General features: G+C 37.7%; 1 protein-coding gene across 7 annotated transcripts in view; it reads left to right on the forward strand.

The window, feature by feature from the left end:
* Nucleotides 1-21,290, forward strand: part of ARHGAP44 (Rho GTPase activating protein 44) — a 1,795,121-nt gene that overhangs the window by 732,465 nt on the left and 1,041,366 nt on the right. For all 7 annotated transcript variants that reach the window (XM_044068802.1, XM_044068796.1, XM_044068800.1 and 4 more), the window contains exon 2: nucleotides 5,987-6,026. In XM_044068802.1, coding sequence (XP_043924737.1) covers nucleotides 5,987-6,026 — 40 coding nt within the window. The remainder of the gene's footprint in view (nucleotides 1-5,986; nucleotides 6,027-21,290) is intronic.

The following is a 21,290-nucleotide window of genomic DNA, read 5'->3' on the forward strand; positions in this document are numbered from 1 at the left end:
AACAATGTCCAAGAGGGGTATTGTTCCAAATGCCTTGGCCAGGTCAAGGTGGGCAGTGTGAACTGAACCATTTTGCCTTCATCCATTGCTTTGGAGACCTTCTCAAATAAGTCCACCAGGTTGAGTAGACATGACCTACTCTTGAGGAAACCATACAGAGTTGGGTCCAGTGTCTAGAGGTTTTCTATATCATTACTGATTATTTCCATAGTAATTTTTTCCATAGTTTTGCATATAAGACTAGTGAGACTTATGGGTCTGTAGTTTCTAGGGTCTGTAGATGGCCCACTTTTGTGCAGAGGTATGATTGTTGCTGTTCTCCATTCATGATATATAAAGCCTGTTTGGAGGCCACAGTTAAACAGCAATTCCAGAGGTCCTGATAGGTCATGTTTTATGATATTTAGAAGGCATCTTGAGATATTGTCTGGGCCCATTGATGCAAGTGTTCTTGGCCTTAGAGAGAGCATTAAGGACCTGTTCCCTAGTGATAGCAGGAGGAGTTATATTTGATGTTATTTTCTGATAGAAGGTTGAGGGGTAGAGAGGGGTAAAGTTGGAGCTAAATTTGTTGGTCAGTAGGTTTGCTATGTCTTCTGGCTCAGTATAGGTGGCTGCATTTACAATGAACTCTATACACAATTGTGTATTGCCTTTGAGGTTGCAGACATAGCTAAAGAATGTTTTGAGGTTATCCTTGGCCTGAGAGATGAAATGTGCCTCAAATTTGGCTTTGGTAGACTTTATTTGTCCTCTGAGTTGTTTGTTTAATATGATGAGAGTGCTTTTATCCTGCTAGGTACTGCACTCCTAATTTTGGTATGATTTTCTTCCTTCTGTTACACAGCCTATTGATTTTGTGATTACACCAGGGTGGCTTGTTTTTTTATTTAGTTCTGTACTTCTTCCTGGTGGGTAGAGCTACCTCTGTGCAGCTATTAATATGCTTGTGCAGGGTTTCTGTGTACAGTTATTCTTAGGCAGTAGTGTTCTCAGGGTTTATAGGAACTTCAGATTTTGCCAGGTTATCACTTAACAGCAGGAAGTCAGCCTTAGAGTAGTTCCTGAATATTCCAGGGTTACCTGGGGTTCCAGGTTTTATTTTTACTTCAAAGGAGACCATTTTGTGGTCTGACCTTACCAGGGAAGACATTATAGTAGGAGGTGTGCAGCACTCTCCCATATTAGTGAGGACCAGATCCAGTATGGTTGCACCCCTGGTTGGTGTATTGACAATCTGGTCCAGGAAGTTTGTGTTTACAAAATCCAGAAATCTCTGTGCCTGTATGTTTGGTGTCATATAGTGTTTCCAATAAGTTTAAATACATGGTATGGGTTTCCTTACTCATAGAGGGAGACCTATAGCTTGCGAGGAAGTGGTATTGGATTTTGTCTATGGTGATTTGAACATGGAGTACCTCAAGCACACTGTCCTGTTTGACTAGCCTTGAGGTATATTTATTTTTGACATAAATCAGGACACCTCCACCTTTAGTCCCTGCTTGTAAAGTAGTTGGCTAAATGTGTGGAAGACATTATAATGTTAGTGTGCTCTCCATGGCTTTAAACCATGTCTCAGTGACTGCACAGACATTAGCATTCTCTAGGGTAAAGAGAGCTTATAGGGGAGTGGAGTTTTTTTTTAGTCTCCTAGCATTGAGCATTAATACCTTTAGATTTTCTTGCTTTTGATTTGCTATGTTGCTATGTTGGAAGTACTTTCCATTTGGAATTGTCTAAAAAAGGTACCATGGGGAAGACAATGTTTTAGCTAATATTCGAAAGCCTAGAGGGGAGAAGTTCAGACCATCCCTAGCAAGGCAGTGTGGTCTGTTGACCCTATACTTCCATGCCAACAAATACTGCAGCCCCTTAGAATGACACCAGAAACTAATTCAGTTATTAAAGTCATTCATATTTTGTTCATGTTGTGACATCATACTTGGAGAAGGTAAAATGCTGCTCAATGCTAGGCTCATACCAGCCTGGGACAGATATTCTGAGAGCTCCATGATGTCTCTCTTCATGTAGTCTAGGGAGGTACATCGCAGGTCATTTACACGCACATGGACTATGACTGAGTTTTAGTTGTACTTATGTTTCAGTGACATGAGTGCATGTGTAATGTGCTAGATCCTAGCACCTGATAGCAGCTGACTGTGACTTTTGCCTTACTCAGTCTGGTTAGAGGGACATCAGTGTGTCTCACAGTGGAATCTCCAATGACTACAATGTTGGATTGTGTGGTGGCTTACCTTATGGGCCTAGAAGTAAAGGCTCCATGAGATGTGACTGTATATGTTGATATGGGTGTTGTTTTGAAATAGTGCATTTGGGGCTGCTGAGGGTATTTGTTATTTTTACTTCATCTAGTAGGTCTTTAGGGTTTAGGAAGGTTGCATTTAAGTTTCCCACCATATGTGGGTTTGCATATCTGTTTTGAAATCTATGTGATTGGTGCAGTGTGTGTACTACTGACAGCCTTATTGACGTTGAGTACTTTTATGTGGCCCCAGTGACATTGTGTAAATACATCTCTCACATATCATATCAGTTGTTTATGAACTAACTGATTGTCAGTAAGTGAGGCAATTTCTACATTGCCTCAGGATGCCCATATCCACGAAGCTGGTAACGGAGGTAGTGGGAAAGTTCATATCTATGGCAATAGACCCTTTTTATTAATTAGACAGTTGGAGTGAGAATATAAAGCAATATCAGGAGTATACAGTTTGCAACTCTGGGGACAGTGCTTGTCACTGCAAACTAGTTGTCCCATGCGCAACTAGGTACTGGTGAAATTTCGGTAGTGCTTTTACAGGAAAATTGTCACACAAAGTGTCTGTGTCTATACAGGGCAATGCAAACACGATGGGAAACTAAGCAATGAAACAGTGACTGCTTTCAACCTTTTAAGAATACCCTTTAGACTTATTTACTCTTTTTAGTTGCACTCATTATATAAACATCATTAAATCACATAATAAAAGTAGTTCACGTTCCCAAACAATTAACTAATACTTAAAAATCTAATACAATGAATTTATAAGTCTTAAAATTCAACAAACTGTAAACATATATTTTCTGAAGTATTTAAACCAGGTTGTGCATAAGCATTTGTTTCCTGCCATTGGAAGTCCAAAAGCTCCAAATAACTATCCCAGCTCCCCACCCCACCATCATCCCTTGCATAATCAATAATGTAAGGCAGTGACTGGGCTCTTTTACATGATGGCACAGCAATGCTCATAAATGGTATTTCTTAAGTTTCTGGAAGTTTTTTAACATACTAAGCATTACACATAGTACATGCTGCTGCACAGACCACCTATTCAGAATTAAACATAAAGAAACACGATTCTTTGTACATTGTTTTAGTATATGCACACACAAAAATAGCACTGTCTGCTATATACCTGCACATATTACTAGAAAAAAATACAACTACTACTGAACATAGTTGCTTCTTCCTCATATTCAAAATATTGTCTTACTTCTCTTATTGGATTTGAGCCTACTTTATCATACACTTCCTGGTATGCTGACAGTATATGTCAATTACTCATGTTAACTGCCTTAATTGCTTGACTATCTAAAGAATAAGTTATAATCTTTTAAAAATGTTTTAATTTTCTAAAGTTCTTTATTTTATATCGTAAGAGTTATTCAAAAGTGTATTGGCTTGTAGGCTTTTTATGTGTATTTATTTTCCATTTTGCTTCTAGTTGGTTACTAATGCCATTTCCTTTTTGTTGCTTAGGTTGTAATTTTATTTAAAATTTTTCTTATTTTATTTTATATTTTAGTGTTTTATTTTATTTGTTTTTAATATAACTAAGGTTGGATTTAATTTCTTTGAGTTTTTGTTATGTGTGGTGAGTTTTTAATTTGTACAGTTTAAGTTTTGATGCATTTTTCCTTTGTGTGACTAACGTTTGACAATGCACAGAAAATGGTTGTAAATAATTGACAATTTACAAATAGTGGTGCTAAATAAAGAAAGTCTATACAGAATCTTCAAACCATAGAATTAAAATGGAGAGGGACAAATATTTTGGAATAATGTCCAATTTCAGATAAAAAAAGAGCCCAACAAGTTTGGGAAGAGTGCATAAAAGCAATGCTATCGATGTCACAGTCATTCATATCTCAGAGTACCTTTTAATATCTATAAAATTATATTGTGTGATTGTTTTTAAACTGAATAAAGGTTTCAGATTGTACCCCCTTCCAGGATCCCAGTTGTTTTAACACCCCCCACTACAGCTGATCGTACATGATCATAACTTTGTGGGATAATAAACATCTATTTTTATGTCACAATATTTTGCTAGTCTAAGTGTAGCAACATTTTATTTTTTTTAACAATTTCTTTATTGACATTTCTTAAATAACATTTCCGTTGAGTTCAATACCAAGAACAAACATATCAGCCCAGAAAACAAAAATAGTTAGATAACAATGTTAAGTACAATTAAATGTAATAGAGTGACAAGATGGTGTTATCACATATGATTAGCAAAAAAGTTGAGAAAAATATTAAATCATTCAATAAACTATATACATATATACAGATTCACTTTAGAAGCTCAAAATACTGAAATATCGAAATTCAGTATTTCGAGCCCATAAAGTGGAATCCTGAGAACAGCGAAATCTCTGAAGCGCGACTTCTGACGTTTTGCTGTGGTTATGGATTCAGGTAAGTGTGTGTGTGTGTGTGTGTGTGTGTGTGTGTGTGTGTGTGTGTGTGTGTGTGTGTGTGTGTGTGTGTGTGTTAAGGGTTTTTAGTAGGGGTGTGGTGTGTGTCAGTGTGTTTTGTTGCTGTGATGTGTGTGTGCGAGGAGAATGTAACTTGTGTGGTGGTGTTTTGTGTGTATTTGTGTGCAGTGTGACCTTGGAGTGAGAATATTTAGGGGGGGGTGGACGCAGTCCCCCACATGGGGGTGCAGGGGGGCTTGCCCCCCTGATTTTATGTAGTAGAGAGCTTGTGTTTGTGTGTGTGTGTGTGTGTGTGTGTGTGTGTGTGTGTGTGTGTGTGTGTGTGTGTGTGTGTGTGTGTGTGTGTGCAGTAGAAGCACAAAATTCAAAATCTCCGGTGTGCGAGATTTGAATTTCGCATTTCTGAGTTTTCATGGTTTCAAAAATTTGACTTTATAGCTTCAAAATACTGAATTTCGATATTTCAGTATTTCTAGGATGTAAAGTGAATCCATATGTACATATGTACTGCTTGCCAGAAAAACACAACCAGCATGTTGACATTGTAGGTGCACTTGCTATGTAATTATTTATATTGTGGAAGAATAAAGTTAGGCTGGATTATAGCAAGTATCCTAAAAGTGTATTGATTGTAAATAAGTGATGGAGGGGGAGAGGTGTTGGGGTCGGAGTGTAGAGAGAAAATACAGTTTTATTCCTTAATAACTGGACATTGGTAGGAGTCAGTGGATGTTATCTCAGTATATGATCCATTAGCGAGTTCCAAAATTCAATGAAATGTTTATTTCATTTTTGGGTATACATTAAAAATCTGTGTCCTGTTATGTATCTAATAGCTATATGTCTGGATTAATTTCAGGACATCTGAGTTTTGTTTTTCCAGTTCAGTGTACTATAATACTTTATAAGTGTGAATAGTGTAATTAATATTATTTTTTGTTGTTTCTTTAGCATCACAGGAGGAATATATAATAGGGCAAATTTCCAGGATAATGTAGATTTCTCATATCCCATTTTGCTTATTCTGACTTTGAGTGAACACCAAAATTTGTATGAGAATTTACAGCTCCAGAATATGTTTAGTATTAAGCATTCTGGCTATCACAATGTGGACATAAGGGAGATGTAAGTTTAGAGTGCAGGAAGATTTCAAACATTTATGAGTTGCCATATAATCTTTAATTAGTGACCATTTCACATGCATTTACACTGGACATGTTCATTGTCTAGTCTTGCTGACTGTTGCTTTTGTTTTGTGTTCCAGAGCTGAAAAGACAGAAGTATTAAGTGATGACCTGCTGCAGGTAAGTTCTCTACTTCATTCTGCAGTAAGCAACAGCGTTTTCTTTTTTTTTTTTTTTTTTTGGGGGGGGGGATGCCAGTCAGGGAAAAATATTTTGTTATTGCATGTTTTTACTCTTTTCACATTGAAGATTTTGTATTTTCTTCAGGAAAACATAGTTCCAAAATGTTTCATTCCCAACTTTTATGCAACTGATGTCTCCCGCTTTTCATGGTTTTACATTCATGTTCAATATTTCTCAGTTTTCATCTTTGTGCTTCCCTTATCAATTAATCTAGTATGGAAATTGGATAATAAACATAGTAAACACATTCTGATTAGTCTGTACTTAGAGATTCAACTCACTTTATGGTTATTTATCATTATTAATTGTAGTACTGATGTGACAAGACTCCATTTGGGGGAGTTTAACACTTGTATGCTATTTGTATTGATGTGGCAAGTTTAAAATGTCCTGCAGCCTTACTAGCCAAAACATGACTCATATATTTCTAGATCTTGACAAGAAAATTTCTCCTGGTAGCCAAACAGATTCACAAGTGAAAACAAATAACCGCAAAAGTAACAAACTCAGAATCCAGCCATCCAAATTCAAAATGGTGGTTTTGTATAAACAGCAAAGCTTTCAAGTACACAGACTATTTTTCAATGCTAAAAACAGTATCTCATCTTCCTGATTTAACAAGTTTAAATTAATTCAGCAGTCTATCAAATCAAAAATTACATATCACATGACACTTAATTAAAATTAAAATTTTCTAAAAGAGAAGCTCTGTATATAATAACTTCATACATCAGTGCATACAGTAAATACTTAAAATTAAATAACGTACTTAGTGCAGTTAATATAATCAGATATATCCTTGCTTATTTTTTAAAACTGGGTTAATACTATTAGCTGAATTTAACCCTGGTGAGACAGTGGCCCTAAAGTAATATATCCACTTATACTCTGCTATCTCAGTTTTATTCAGTGGATCAGCCCCAAGTTTGTTTAAAGTTAATTTCTGCAGTACCCTAAATTTGAATGTATGCTCTCTTCCTTTTTGGATTATATATTTGCTCACTACATTTGTTTCTATACTTCTATGTATACCGGATAGATGTGAACCTATTCTTTCTTTAAACTTTTGATTATTTTTTCCTTTATAGAAACAGTTGCATTTCTCACAATTGGCAAAATAAATCACATTTTCTGTAACACAGGTAGCAAATGTTTTAAATATAAACTTTTGTTTATTAATAGGGCATATAAACTCCTTATTTATATTTATATATTTGCAGTATACACAATTATAGCAGGGTACTTTAGCTTTTTGGTTAGTAGGAGTAACTAAACATGGCTTACAGAATGTCGAGTCTTTATACCATAACCTCTGTTTTAAACTGTTTTCTTTTTTGAATATAACATATGGTATGTCTCTAACTATCTTCTTAATTTCTGGATCAGAGTTCAGAAATGTCCATTTCCTTTGTATCACATTCCTAATCAATTTAATGCACCTATTGAACCTAGTAATGTAGCCGAAAGGTCATTTTCTGTTTTGCCTAGTCTCCCTCATCATATTACTGTTCAAGAAAATAAGGTTCTAGATCTTGTGGTAAAACTTGGCATTATTTCTTGTTGACCAATGCACTGTGGGGTTGCAAGCGATTATATTTTCTACTTTCCTTTTTAGTATATTTAGGTAATACCGGTCTACTGATAGTTATCTGTCAAACTCCTAAACAGTAATACATGATTTTGGCTGCAGAAAAAATAAATAAAATAAAACATTTTCTCCTTGCCTTCTTTCTGCACTATCCAGACTGACTACAAGAGTCAATTGTCATTATACAACTGACAACATGGCACTAAGAAACCAACCTATAAGAGCTACTTGGCTCGCTACCAGAAAGCTGCAGCACGTTTCTCATTTTTTTTTCTTAATTTTATTTATTTATCCTTTCTTGACTTGGTTAATGCCACTAATCTAGTAGCTTTATTTCAGGGGGTGGTATTTATACTACTAGGGGAAATTTGGCAAGGGCACTGTGGAACATTCCCTGTTCTCTTCTTTTACATCCATCTGAGCTACTACCAACTCAAGCAGATGAAATCGTGGTTTAATATCTCATATAAAGGATGACATACTCAGAAGTGCAGTACCCCCTCTATGCTGCACTGCATTATCAGCAATCAATCTACCTGGTGGGAATAGAACCCACAGACTTTTGTGCCAAAGATGAGGGTAGTACCTGTTCTGCCATTGACACTGCACTTTAGCCTCTTTGACTTACATGCTTTTGATCTGCATGGCTTAATGAATTGTAATGGAGCTGATGCTGTTTCTTGATATATATTGTTTCATGAGGTTCACTTTACAAATTATTAGTGTTTGTTCTCAGCACTAGAAAAAGTCATTTTATTATTATTCCAAAGCAAAAAAAATGTGAATATCCCTCCCAAAAACTTAAAGTATGATATTTTGCAATCAAATCTAAATGTATGAATTGATTGTATAAAAATCGGTATGGAATGCTTATGCATGTTCCATGTAGTTCTTTTTATAGTTCCACCAAAATTCTTAATTTTTCCAACTATCAGTGTTTTGATGAAGTATATTTGCTATATTATCTGATTGTATTAAGTATGTGCAAAACCGCCTGTCTTAATCTACTGTAAACTTTGTATATATGTGTTTGAATCTGTACAATAGCAAACTTTGCATTGTCTTTGCAACATAGCCTGGTAACAGACTACAATGTCTTCTCAAACTGGTCATTTACCAGTTACCAAATAATAAACAAACAAACAAACAAGGTAGCTTATAAAGCCAAAACTTAATGCAGCTTAATTTGGATTATCTATAGAGAAGTTGCATGACTTAGAAACTACCTCATAGGTTTTCTAAGCATACCAAGAAATCTCCGTTAACTGTGAGAAAATTATTGCTGTTTCATTGTACACGTGGGAAGCCTCATGTAATTGGCCTTTGTTTGTCCATTTCTACATATGATGATTCTGTATGTTATTGGCGGGCCTTATGTGGGGGTGTTAACCCAATATCCATTTTGCTAAGTACCTGGATTATGATGTACTGCCTAACTGGAGTTATCTGTAATGAAAATGTATGTATAACTAGTATCTTTGTTATGTTGTGTGTTAGTTTGCAGTATTTGTTGTATTAGTTGATTTGTTTGGTTTATTGGTCATCTTATTTATTTTAGTAAGAAGAGGGTTATTTGTAAAATAGGAAATGTTTTAACTGGTTATTGGCTGGCTCACTATATGTTTTTAGAATAATAATTTGATACCAGGCTATTCCTGTGACAGTTCTGCTTTAGTCTCCATCAGAGAAAGTGAAAGGTGCTTTGTAGTGTTCCTCTCAGTCCCCAGTTTAAGCATCAGACTGTTAGAAGATATAAAGGAGAACTTGGCTGGCATTATTCTGTATAAGAGTCGATCCGTTTTATAAAAAAAGAGAGTTTTCTTTAGTATGAGTTTTCTTTACTAGGACATTTCTGAGTTTTCTTTACTAGGGGAATGATGAGGCTTGCTACATTTATAATATTCCACAGGGACTCGTGTAAAATAAAAATTAAATAATTGAGAAATTGTTTAATAAATGGTATCTGTGCTAGAAAACACTGTGAGTTCTAAAGAACTCTGCTATCATTTTCCTGAGGCATTCGAATTGCTGACATTCTTTTTTAAGAATACTGAAGAGTTTTGTTCATTTTTGAAAGTCATAGCCACACCACATAAAACTTAGAATTCTGTACATTTTGACTTTTTAACTTTGTTTGCTAAATATTTTCATAAGGTGTATTACAATAAACATCCAGTATTCTTTCCTTCTATTTTATGCGGCTCTGGTAGAAACAGTACCCCTGTTCTGCAAGTGCCTTCTTAAAGGATGTCAAGTTATTATTGCATGATTCTCTGTGTCAATATATTTTTTAGGTGAGGTTCTAACAGCCAACAGTTACTGCAGAATGTGTTGCTATGCTGGTTTGTACTTAAGAATCACAATGGAGTAACACAGAGTAGCTTAAAGTAAGGTTTTCAGAATCCGACCCTTTAATTTTATTATCAGAGTCTACTCAGTGATTCAAGCATTGCATGGATTTTGTTGATATTTATGAAGGTTTTCTTGTTAACTGCCAGACCATATCAAACTGGCACTTTTTATGCACTTGTTTCTTTAGGACAAGATGTTATTCCTTATAGTCCTACAACATGTTGTCAGAATTACACTTTTCAGAAGGATTAACACTACACTTGTTGTTCAATAATGAAAGGGGAATCAGCATTAGCTTTTTGAGTTAATACATTTTGGAAGGCATTCCCAGGAATTCATTAAAGTGCCTAGCATGAGTCCTGCTCCCATGGTGTGACATTTTTATAATTCAGAGGCATGTTATCTTTGATGAGGAAAGATCTCATTACTGACTAATTTGAGTGTCTGTGAATTGCAGTTATCATTGCTGATCTGCAAATTGAGACAGTAAACTGCTGCTTATTTAGGCATTGGCATCCTCCCGTCCCACAGTCACTGTCCCCCCCACACACACAGAAGTACACATTCAAACACACACACACACACACACACACACACACACACACACACACACACACACACACACAAATGCACACACACACACACACACACACACACACACACACACACACACACACACACACACACACACACACACACACACACACATACACACATGCACACACGCACACACACACACACACACACACACACACACACACACACACACACACACACACACACACACACACACACACACATTCACTTTCTGTGGTTCCCTTTATCCCCAGATCATCATAATAGTTTAAGTGCCATTATGGCACACTTGTAGTTGCCATCGTGTCTAGTGTTTCCCACCCCAACCCCCATCCTGAAGTCACTGCCATTGTGGCACGTACAGGTGTAATCCCTAATGCCTGATGTTCTCTCCCACCCCATCCTCGTACTGATGGCAGTGCGACTATTACACTTTACTAAAATGTGACGCTGGTGTGCCTGATGTTTCTCCTCACCTCCCCACCCCCAATGTGCATGCTGATGTCCATGCTGTTATGACGCTTAAACACTGAATTATTCCTGGTGCCTAATTTTTTCCACCGACCTCTGATCCCCGTACTGATGTCTATGCTATTATGACACTTCAGTGCTGAGGTATCTAGTGTTCCCCCAACCACTGAGCCCATGCTGATGCCCATGTTGCTAAGGCACTTCAAATTATTGTAGCCCCTGATGTCTAGTGGCTCTCCCCACCCTCCAATCCCCATACAATGGTTGTGGTCAGTAGCTGAATACATATTTTTGGCTGCGTTCAATACTACAGTGTGCTGGTCATGCTGATCAACATGGCTGAATTACTTGGAATGTAAATGCTTTCCTTGAGGTGTCTCTGGGGAGAGAGAGCATCCAACCAATTAGCATATGCCACTCTTTCAGACTGCTTCATTAGCATTTAGCATGACTGAGGAGCCCATCTTATATGGTGGTGCAGGTCTTTAGGCTAGAGCACCGTGCCGCACTGTGTTAGGGACCTTCCTGAATGCCAAAAGGTGACTGCAGCATGTACATGGAGGCAGAGTCAGATCATGGTCAAATGCGGTCTTAGGCAGAGTAATGGACTCACTCATATCAATGTCCCATAAATTGGCTGTCTGTCCCCAGTTATTGTAAAACATTGTTCAAATATGTCAGAGTACATACTGTTTACTATTACAATAATCAGAGATTTGGATTTAGTTGAAAAACTGCTGTTTCAGGTTTTACAGTAAAATCATTGACAGCCATTTGCTAAACAAAAGACCCTCACACTGAAAACAGACCTAGCATGAGCAACAGTAAATGTCTCCTTCACTGTAATTTACATTTATTGAAAATGCATTTGGCAGCCCATCGAAATATATGAGACATGCTGGATTCACAGTCAAATTGCATACAGTAATTAACTAATCAACAGTTATGTGAAGGGTCTAGGAATTCAAAAGACAAATGTAGTCATGTGCTAACAGCAGTCAAATAGCATACAGTGAAGAATTTATTACAAGTTATTTGAAGGGTGTAGGAATTCAAAAGACAAATGTAGTCATATGCTAGCAGCCTGGGACAGCCTAGTGGATGCAAGTGTCCCTTTTCAGGAGCAGTCCAGGAGAAATGTCTGGGGAAATGAGTTGATCAGACTCACACAGTAGGCAAATGAAGACTGATGGAATCAAACCTTTACTACTGAAAGCAGTACATTAGATCCTGACCTCACTCAACTGCCCTAAGTACATATCAAATTGCTGTAGTCCAACACAGTGCATTTCCCATGCATGTGGCTACAAAAACAAGCTAAATTAAAATGTATTCATAGTTGAAATATTAATATTAAACTTATAGACTCCATGTTATCCAATTTAATCACAAACAGGTAATAAACAATCAACAAAACAAGGGAACCAAGCATCTTTCCCAAGGAATATGGCTTATATGTTTATGCTCCTATTTACTACAACTGACTCCTTCTTCAATGCCTTAACAGCTCTAGGATGCAGGTACTGAGTGTTTATATGCACACAAGCATAAACACACGCACACACACACACACACACACACACAGACACACACAAGTTTATACACCTCAAATGCTCGCTTGTGATCAAATAAATGAACAAATACATAAATAATGCAGTATAAGTAAATTTCAGCTTGTTGCTTAAAGAACCATACAGAGCAACACATTGCACCCCCATGCCAACCCAACCTTGTAGCTCATGAATCAGACACAAAAACCCAAAATTAGGAACAATTTTAAATACTAGTCTCATAGACTTAAAAGTTGCTAGCATAGCAGATTTTCTGTTAGCAAACATTTTCTGAAATGTATGAGGACTGAAACTTATGTTTTTCATTATTTAATGACTGCATTCCCAAGCAGTTATCCAGAAAGACACAGATTTTATTAACAACACACCGCACATATTAGGAAAAAATCAGAGAGAGTTGAAACCTAAACCCCCTACACACATGCAAACACACTCATACGTGCGCACATAAAAATACACAAGGTCAGAACCATACAGTACAACCCACTGCAACTCCTTTCTGCCCTCTCAACTTCTTTGCTCACAAATCAGAGACAAAAACCTAAAATCAGGAACATATTTTTAACATTTCTCTTTTATACATAGAAAGTTATAGATTCACAGGTAGTTACTACACATGCTGTTCAGAAGACCATTAAGGAGCCTAACCCAGATTCCTAACTGCCCCAAAGGACTGTCCAGGTAAGTCACTTGCTCAGGGTCTCACAGTAGGCAAGTGAAGGTGCAAAGATTCAAATGCTATACCCCTGGAACAGGAAGCAGTTGATTAACAACTCCACTGCATTAACTGACAGACATCTACCTTGCTGCTAGAATGACAAGATTTGCATTAGCAAGCATTTACTGAAGGATACAAAGTATGAATCTTACATGACTGTCATTATTTAAGTGGTTTCAATCATTCATTTACAAGAAAGCCACACATTTTGCAAAGTATAGACAATAATGTCTCGTATTGCCCAAGAATTCTGGACAAAGCCAAGAATAATGGTGGGAAAAAGGCTCTAAAAGGGATTATTTTTAAATTGCATGTATTTGTTAGCTAGGTAAATCCAATGGACAAAGTGATCCTTTTCAGGGGTAACTGAGGATCACTGTCCAGTTAAGTGACTTGCTCAAAGTTACACAGTAGGTGAATGGAAGTGGAATGATTCAAACTCTGTACTTTTGTCTACTGAAAATATTTTGTTAGCAGCAGCAAAACAACTCTACTTTACTTAAAAAGTTAACAGAACAACATGTGTTGCATGAACATGCATTTTGTGAACAATAACAAGCTTTGAAACCCTAATACTGTACTCCTTCATGACGTAAAAATGAAAAAGAAGTTAGGTACGGAGCATAAATATAAGACATAATCAAAGGTTTTCAGGAAAATCAGAGGCAGATAACAGATGGACTACTCTAATTCACTTAAAAGGTTAAAACAACAAACAGGTTGTACATCAATATGCATTTTCTAAACAACAAGAACTATGAAAGGCTATGACTGGTATTACTGTCTGACTGCAATCCTCAGCAACGGGTCTATGTTAAATGTTCGAACATCCAAAACATTGAAAATTACATGGTCGAGACCAAATGTTCGACATTTGGATGTTCAAACATAAAAAAAAAGAAAACACAGAAAAAAATACTTTACAGTGTAGGCAGGGGGGCAAGCACCCCTGCACCCCCCACACCCCCCTACTTAAATTTACCAACTCCGAGACTGCACTTCAGTGCAGAAAAAAGAATTTCTCCCTATCTGCACCACACGGTGTCATTGAAAGTCTATCTTCGAGCACTCAAAATTTCGAACGTTTGGTCTCGACAATGTAACGTTCGAAATTTTGAGCATTCGAAGATTTGACAGGTACCCTCAGCAACTTATTAAAAAAATGAAGAAGTTAATGAAGGTCTAGCAGTTGGTACGGAGGACTAAGGCTCCAAGCTGTTAAAGAACTTCCTTCTATAGTCAAGGGTACAGGGTTCCAATCTTTCCATTTTTAGTTGCTGACAGTGTGATTCTGAGCAATTCACTTAAGCAGACAGTACTCCTGAGTTTACATGGTTAACTCTTCCCTGTAGAATGGATCGCCTGCACATATCTAAAAAGCAGTTTTCAACTAAGTAAATACCTCAGTGAATTTCAACTGAGAAAGTCTGTAAAGTCAATCACATTTAATAATAAGGATGACAGGGGCAAAAATGTTTTCAACTTTTGAGTTTAACTGTAAAAATTCTCCTGAATTATTTCATGCAATACTCTTCAATTTTGCATTTGTTTTCAGTTTCCAAGAAGCTGCTGATAAAAAGGAAAGGCTTACTTTATCACTCTTGTAGGCAAAAGTGGTCTTCCTTTAAGTGATGGAAATTTAATGAAAATAAAGTGGATGATGCGCATACTCCCTGAAGATGTTAGTTATTACACTGTTTAAAAAACAAAGTTTGATCTTCCAGACTGAGGTTCCTCTGGTTGATTGAGGAGATTCTGTTTGGTCATGAGTTGAGATGAGTTGGTCTTTCTCTCTTACCTTGTGCCCCCCTACTTCCTTTATTTACCTTCCAGCTGCATGATGTTGGTCCCAATCCTCTTAACTTAGTGCAGCATTTCTACTCCCAGGGCTGTGACGTATGCATCCATTGGTGAGTTGAGAAGGGGAAGCAGAAACACAGAGTAGAGCAACAGTCTCACAAACACTGTCCATGCGGATTTTTTTATGATACCCTAACAAGAAAAGCTGCTTGATATTACACACATCAGCTCACATAGTGCCAGCTACAACCTCCACTATACCAAATTCTTTCCATGCAATTACAATGCTACCCCCACCATGGCACAGGCCAGAGATTGAACGTGGAACCTCAACCCTTCCTCCTAGATGCACAAACATAACTGCATTTCCTCTCCACCCTACCTTGCCCAACTCCAATAGCATCCATTCTTTTTTCTCTTTTATTTTTACCCATATCATCAACTGGTTAAGGAAAATCAACATTTCATCACCCGTCCCCGATATGATTCCATCAAATTATGTTTCTGGATTATGTTACGCAAGATTTAAGCAAGTTTGCTAACTTGTTTTTTTTTTTTTTTTTTTTCTCAACTACGAAATGTACAGCATGCTGATGTTGCTCTTTCTGGGTATGGAAAAATGTAGTTTTTTGGAAAAAATGTGGTTTTTTGATACTGTTTGCCCATGCAGAGATGCCTAATTTTTTGATGTTCATTGTAAAATTTTGAATTCTAATAGTTCTGTTGATGTGAGTCTTTCAGAACTTTATTGCTATAACAGACATCATAATAGTATTATTCACTATGCTTATACTAAGCTGAGTGTTTTGCCTTCTACAGATGACAGCTAAAAGCTGTAAAGCTTATTGCCTTTAACATTTTTCTTTGGCTTATTTAGTTGCTTATACCATTGCCAATTTATGTATATCGCTCCCTATTTGGCAATTATTGCAAAGACGAATGTTGATTAAAGTGGTGACATTTTTATATAAATCATCTTTTGCACAATCTGTAGCACATGTAAATAAAATGTTGATATAAATCTGCAGATTCAGTCATCAAACACATAGAAAATATTAAATAACATCCATAGTGGTCAATAATTCATAGTAAAATGCATACTTCTCAATTAGCGATCTTTTTCAAATGTTATATTCAACCGTACTATAGTATTAGTGTGCCACCCACACTAATAATGCAAATATTACTATCTGCCTAGTTTTAGCATTTTAATCATTTACAAGGTCAGTATGATGCAGGCTCACCAGTGAAGGTGGGGTTCAGTATGGACGCTTGAGTCCCAAGCACTCAAAAAACACTTTATCCAAGCTATGGACTCAAGAGTCTTGAGGCTCAGACAGGCTGCTGCTTGTGCTTGAACTTGAATATAAGTTTGGGCAAGCAGCGGTCGGGAAGGAGCGTGGCTTTCACTTGGGGATTTTTAGGATTAGGGAATAGAAGAAAGGTTTTAGAGTTAGGGAGTGGGAAAGGAGTTGTAGTGTTAGGGAGTGATCTGGGAATTTAGGACTAGGGAGGGCAGTTGGAGTTTTAAATTTCGGAAACGATCAAGGATTTTAAGGTTAGGAAGGGGAAGGGGGTTATGGTAAGGAACTCAGGAGAGGGGTTGTGAACTGGAGGGAGTTTTAGGTTTAGGATTTAGGTTCTGGTAAGGCTATGCAGTTCACAGGCTCTCATGCTGGGAAGGCTATTTAGAAATGGGAGAGTATACTCATGTGAATCAGATCACTTGTTGTTTTGAACAAGTGGCAGTGAGTAGGTGTATCATGTGCTACTAGCATGCGAGCACCAGTAGTAGACCTGTGAAAGTATGACCGTAGTAAGACAAACACACCTTATCCCAGTTAACTGACAGTCCAATACCTGACTTATTGTCTTCAAACAACCATCTGCTGTGCTTCTCACTTACCTACCCAGTTTCCCTCTACTTTAACTAGATCTCATCTAGTTTGACTGTTCTCTTAGCTCACATTAATTCAAGCTATTAACCATTGTTGTAGTTGGTATGTAATATATCCACTACTGCTTGTTATGTGCCCCTTTTGGTCAAATACAATATATCTACTTTTATTAACTAATCATTGTAAAAAGTTAACATTTTATTAACTAGTGTTTTTTACTGTTAACCTTAATCTTAAACCCATAAAAATATAACTCTCGAAAACATACATCCTGTATAATCCCAGGTAAATTAAAAAATATCACTGTCTCTCTGACAAAAAAAAGTCTAGGTCTTAATATTTTTGTCCCCTATTTTATAAATATATATCACCTATACCACAGAGAACTCAGTAAAAAATATCAGTCTATTCAATATAAACATAATTCTTTAAAGTCCGTAGAATAAACCCCCCCCCTCAAAAAAGTGAGATTGCATTATTTAATTGTAAGAGTCCAGATAATAAACCAAGGCACACACATCTTTGATGTGACCATGAAATACATCGTCATTATCAATCAACTGTATTCAGACACGTAACTATATTAGTTTATAGGATTCATCATGCAATGGTCAGAACAAATTTGCTCAAATTCCAGACCAGACAATACTGATGTTCACCATTTAATTATTGGTGCAGCATCCTAAGCTATTTGGATCCTTCCCCAGTGACTGACCATCTTTCAAAGCTTAATGGGTTGCCTTCCATACTCTGATAGGAACATGAGGGGAGCTCCATTGTAGACAGGTCGAGCAGCAAATTCGCCAGAGCTTATATGCCTCAGAATTGTGCTCCTTATGGAGCTACATGTAACTGTTTGTTAGCTGGTGATCCTTCAAGGCTGGAAAGAGAAATTCCCAATTAGGAAAAACCTTCAACTGAGACTTTTGTAGGGAAAACTTTTTTCTGACTAATACATGTATGCTAGAAACTGTATGTTTTTGTCAGGATTGTCATTAAATTTCTAAGGGAGTTTATCTGCAAATCCTTATGTGAAATGTTTTGTATAAACAAAAAAAAATCTGTTTTTGACAGAATTTTCCTACAGGTTTGTAAATTTGTGTATTTGGAGAAGGATATTATGCCTGTGGGGGCTGTCAGTGGTTTATTTACTTCAGTAACACTTAATGTTCTTCATACTTATCACATTGCAGTAGTCTAAGCAATATGTGTTATATCCTGTGCAGGATATAACAGCCAGCTAGCCTCCAAAGGTTCAGGGCACTTTACTCATACCCAAACCGTTAGCTTGATTTGAGCTAATTAAAAGGCAGGTTTAGGCAGTAAGCTCTTCAGACCTTTCCTGACGCTGAAGTCATTGCTCCTGTCCAGGCTTCAGAGGAACATCGGTTGGCTTGTATTGTTCCATTGATGGCAGACAAGTTCCCTTTCGGGGAAGAACTTTCCATATATTATTTTTAATGTTTAAAAATAATTTAAGCTAGGAATATGTGTTTTTATTGACTGTCACAGAACTTTACTGTACTTTTAAACTGGAAATGCACTTTTTTTCTGATAGTTTAAAAGTTAATTTAAGCATTCTAAAACTGTTTTTTTCTGTGGGTAAACTGTGTTTAAATTAGTTTGGGGGCTGGTAAAGTGTATAAGAATTCTTTTTACTATGTTTTGACTATAAAAATGACTTTTTACTGCTTTTAAATGTTTACTGGCTTGTGCTGTTTAGTTTTCCCATGAGAGAAGCTCACTTTTTGGTTTGAGCATGGAACAAATTATGAGGCCCTTAGCTGGTCCTTCTTTCAACCACAAAAAAGAAAACATTAAATAAACTGGCCTTGCCACTACAGCAGTCTAGCAATTTGCTTCAGCTCTAGGTGGGTGACTCTGATGTGGTTAAAGCTGGTTCTTTTCCTTGGATCCCTCCACTGCTGTCCATGCAGCATCTATGGACCGGGTGTTAGCCACATCCTCTGCATCCATCTTTTCAGTGGGTGGTTGAAAGCCCCAAATTTAAAAGAAAACTCAAAATGTATCTTCTCTTGCTCCAGTTCCATTGAACAGGAGTAGTTTACTAATTCTGGCACAGGGTCTTGTACAGGCTGTTGCTCCATCTTATCAACTCGTTTGTAGTAAAAGAAAAAGGGATCCCTCTTTTCCTGGAGATATTCAAGAAATTGAATCTGGAGAGGAATGTGATGGGACAGATACAGGTTTTACTCCTTAGATTTCTGAGTCAGACTCAGAAGAGCATGGTTTCTGAATCTCCCTATAAGGGATTCTTTTCTCCAAGACTGTTTCCAGAAAGTGCCAGTGTTTTCAGTGGGAGAACACTAGGGATGTTCATCGTGTTACCCTGCTGCAGTCATCACACTTGGGTTATCCTGCTGTCAGGCGGTCCCGCAGTCAGCCCGAATTCCAAAGTCTTGGTCCGGCGTCAGTTGCTATCGCTTCTTCCCTGACGTCAGTGTGCCAGGGGTATATAAGAGGCATCCAACGCCATTTTCTTCAGTCTTTCTTGCTGCGCAGTGCCCAAAGCAGAAGTAGTTTGCAAGTGCCGGTCGGCTGACACCTGAGATTTTCAGTTTGAATTTCAGTCCGAAGTCTTCAATAAAGCTAAGTACCCCATTGGGGAACATTTTCTTGCCTCAGTCCGATGTCAGGAAAAATTAACAATTGCATTTCTTGTAGGAAGCAAATACCTCATAAGGACTTCCATTCCTATTTATTCCTTGCCTAGGCCCAGACCAGGACATCACAGGTTGTCGGTTTTGCGCTAGGTTTAATAAGCGTACTATCAAACGCCGTTTTGACATCACATGGCATTACTTTGGTAGGAAATTTAATTATATCATGCCGTCGGAGCAGCCGATGACTGCCATGCATAAAAAACGCAAGGATAAGGTCAGGCAGCCTAGGAACAAGCCAGACTCCGAGGCCTCAGCTGGGCCTGTCGCTGGTTCTCCGGTTTTCAGTGAGGCACCTACACAGCCCCTGACGACTGCAGAACAGAAACCCCAGTCAGCTGTGGATTCCCAAGCAGAGCTTACTAGGCTGACGCAGCCATCTACCGACACCGGTGCAGTGGAAACACCTTCGGTTGCAGAAGGTGTCTTCAGACCGACTGCACTCACCATTAAATCTTATGCTAAGCTTAAAACTCCTTTAAAACCTAAGAAAACTGTACATCAGTCTACAGTGCAAGGCCCCATGCCTAAGAAACAGATGCTTAAGATGGCTGAAGATTTGATTATCCTTATCAGGGGTTCCCATCCCCCTCCTGATAAAAGACCAAGACAAGAGGAGGATTATGCATCCTCTGACCAGGTTTCTCTCTCCTCAGATTCTTCTGAGGAACAGGATTACACTTTTCCACCTTATGAAGACTCTGATGCTGAAGACTCTATTCCCTCAGCATCTCACCCTGAAGACTACTCTTTTGGGGAAACTTTACATACCATAAAGGGAACATTTCCACTGGGAAGGCCAAAATTACTCAGATTCTAAGAAAAGGCTCCGAGAGTTCCTTTTACTACCCCAGCACAGACCTCTTGCTATCCCTCCTGTTTTAGAAATTGTGGATGATGTTTACTTGGAGTCTAGTTTAAATCCAGACTCTCTACCTCCTGCTCCAGCCAAACCAGACAGATACTACAGAGTACCTGACTCACACAAATTCCTTTATAAAAGAGCTGTAGCTGACCCAGAAACAATTTCCCAGGGTCCTAAGGGAGCAAAAGCTTCTATGGCTAAACATCCTGTGCCCTCTGAAAGGGATTCCAGAGCCCTAGATAGATGGGGAAAGAAAATATACACCTCAGCAACTCTGGCTATGAGAGCATTAACTTGCCAGTTTCACATGTTGAAATGTCAACAATTCCTAATGTCTCAGTTAAAACAAAAAATGAGCACACAATCAGAACAGTCTGAATTCAAGGAAATGCAGGATCTGTTGCATGCAGCTGAACAGGTGGGCAAACATACTTTACAATGCGGATTTGATTCATTGGAAGCTTCCTGTAGAGCAGCTGTTACTGGCTCTGTCATAATTAGACATGCTTGGTTAAAATAACAAACCCTCCCTGACCATGTTAAAGCAAAATTATTGGATGCACCTTTACAGCAGGATGTATTATTGGTGTCAAAGCAGAAGAGTTTTTAAAGAAAATGGAAGATAAGGCAAAGTCTATGCAAACGGTCAAGGATTTTTGCAGGTACAACCACCTCGTTTCA

Source organism: Protopterus annectens, chromosome 4.part0, assembly GCF_019279795.1.
Source record: "Protopterus annectens isolate FY-2018-M chromosome 4.part0, PAN1.0, whole genome shotgun sequence".
In the NCBI taxonomy this organism is placed as follows: Eukaryota; Metazoa; Chordata; order Ceratodontiformes; family Protopteridae; genus Protopterus; species Protopterus annectens.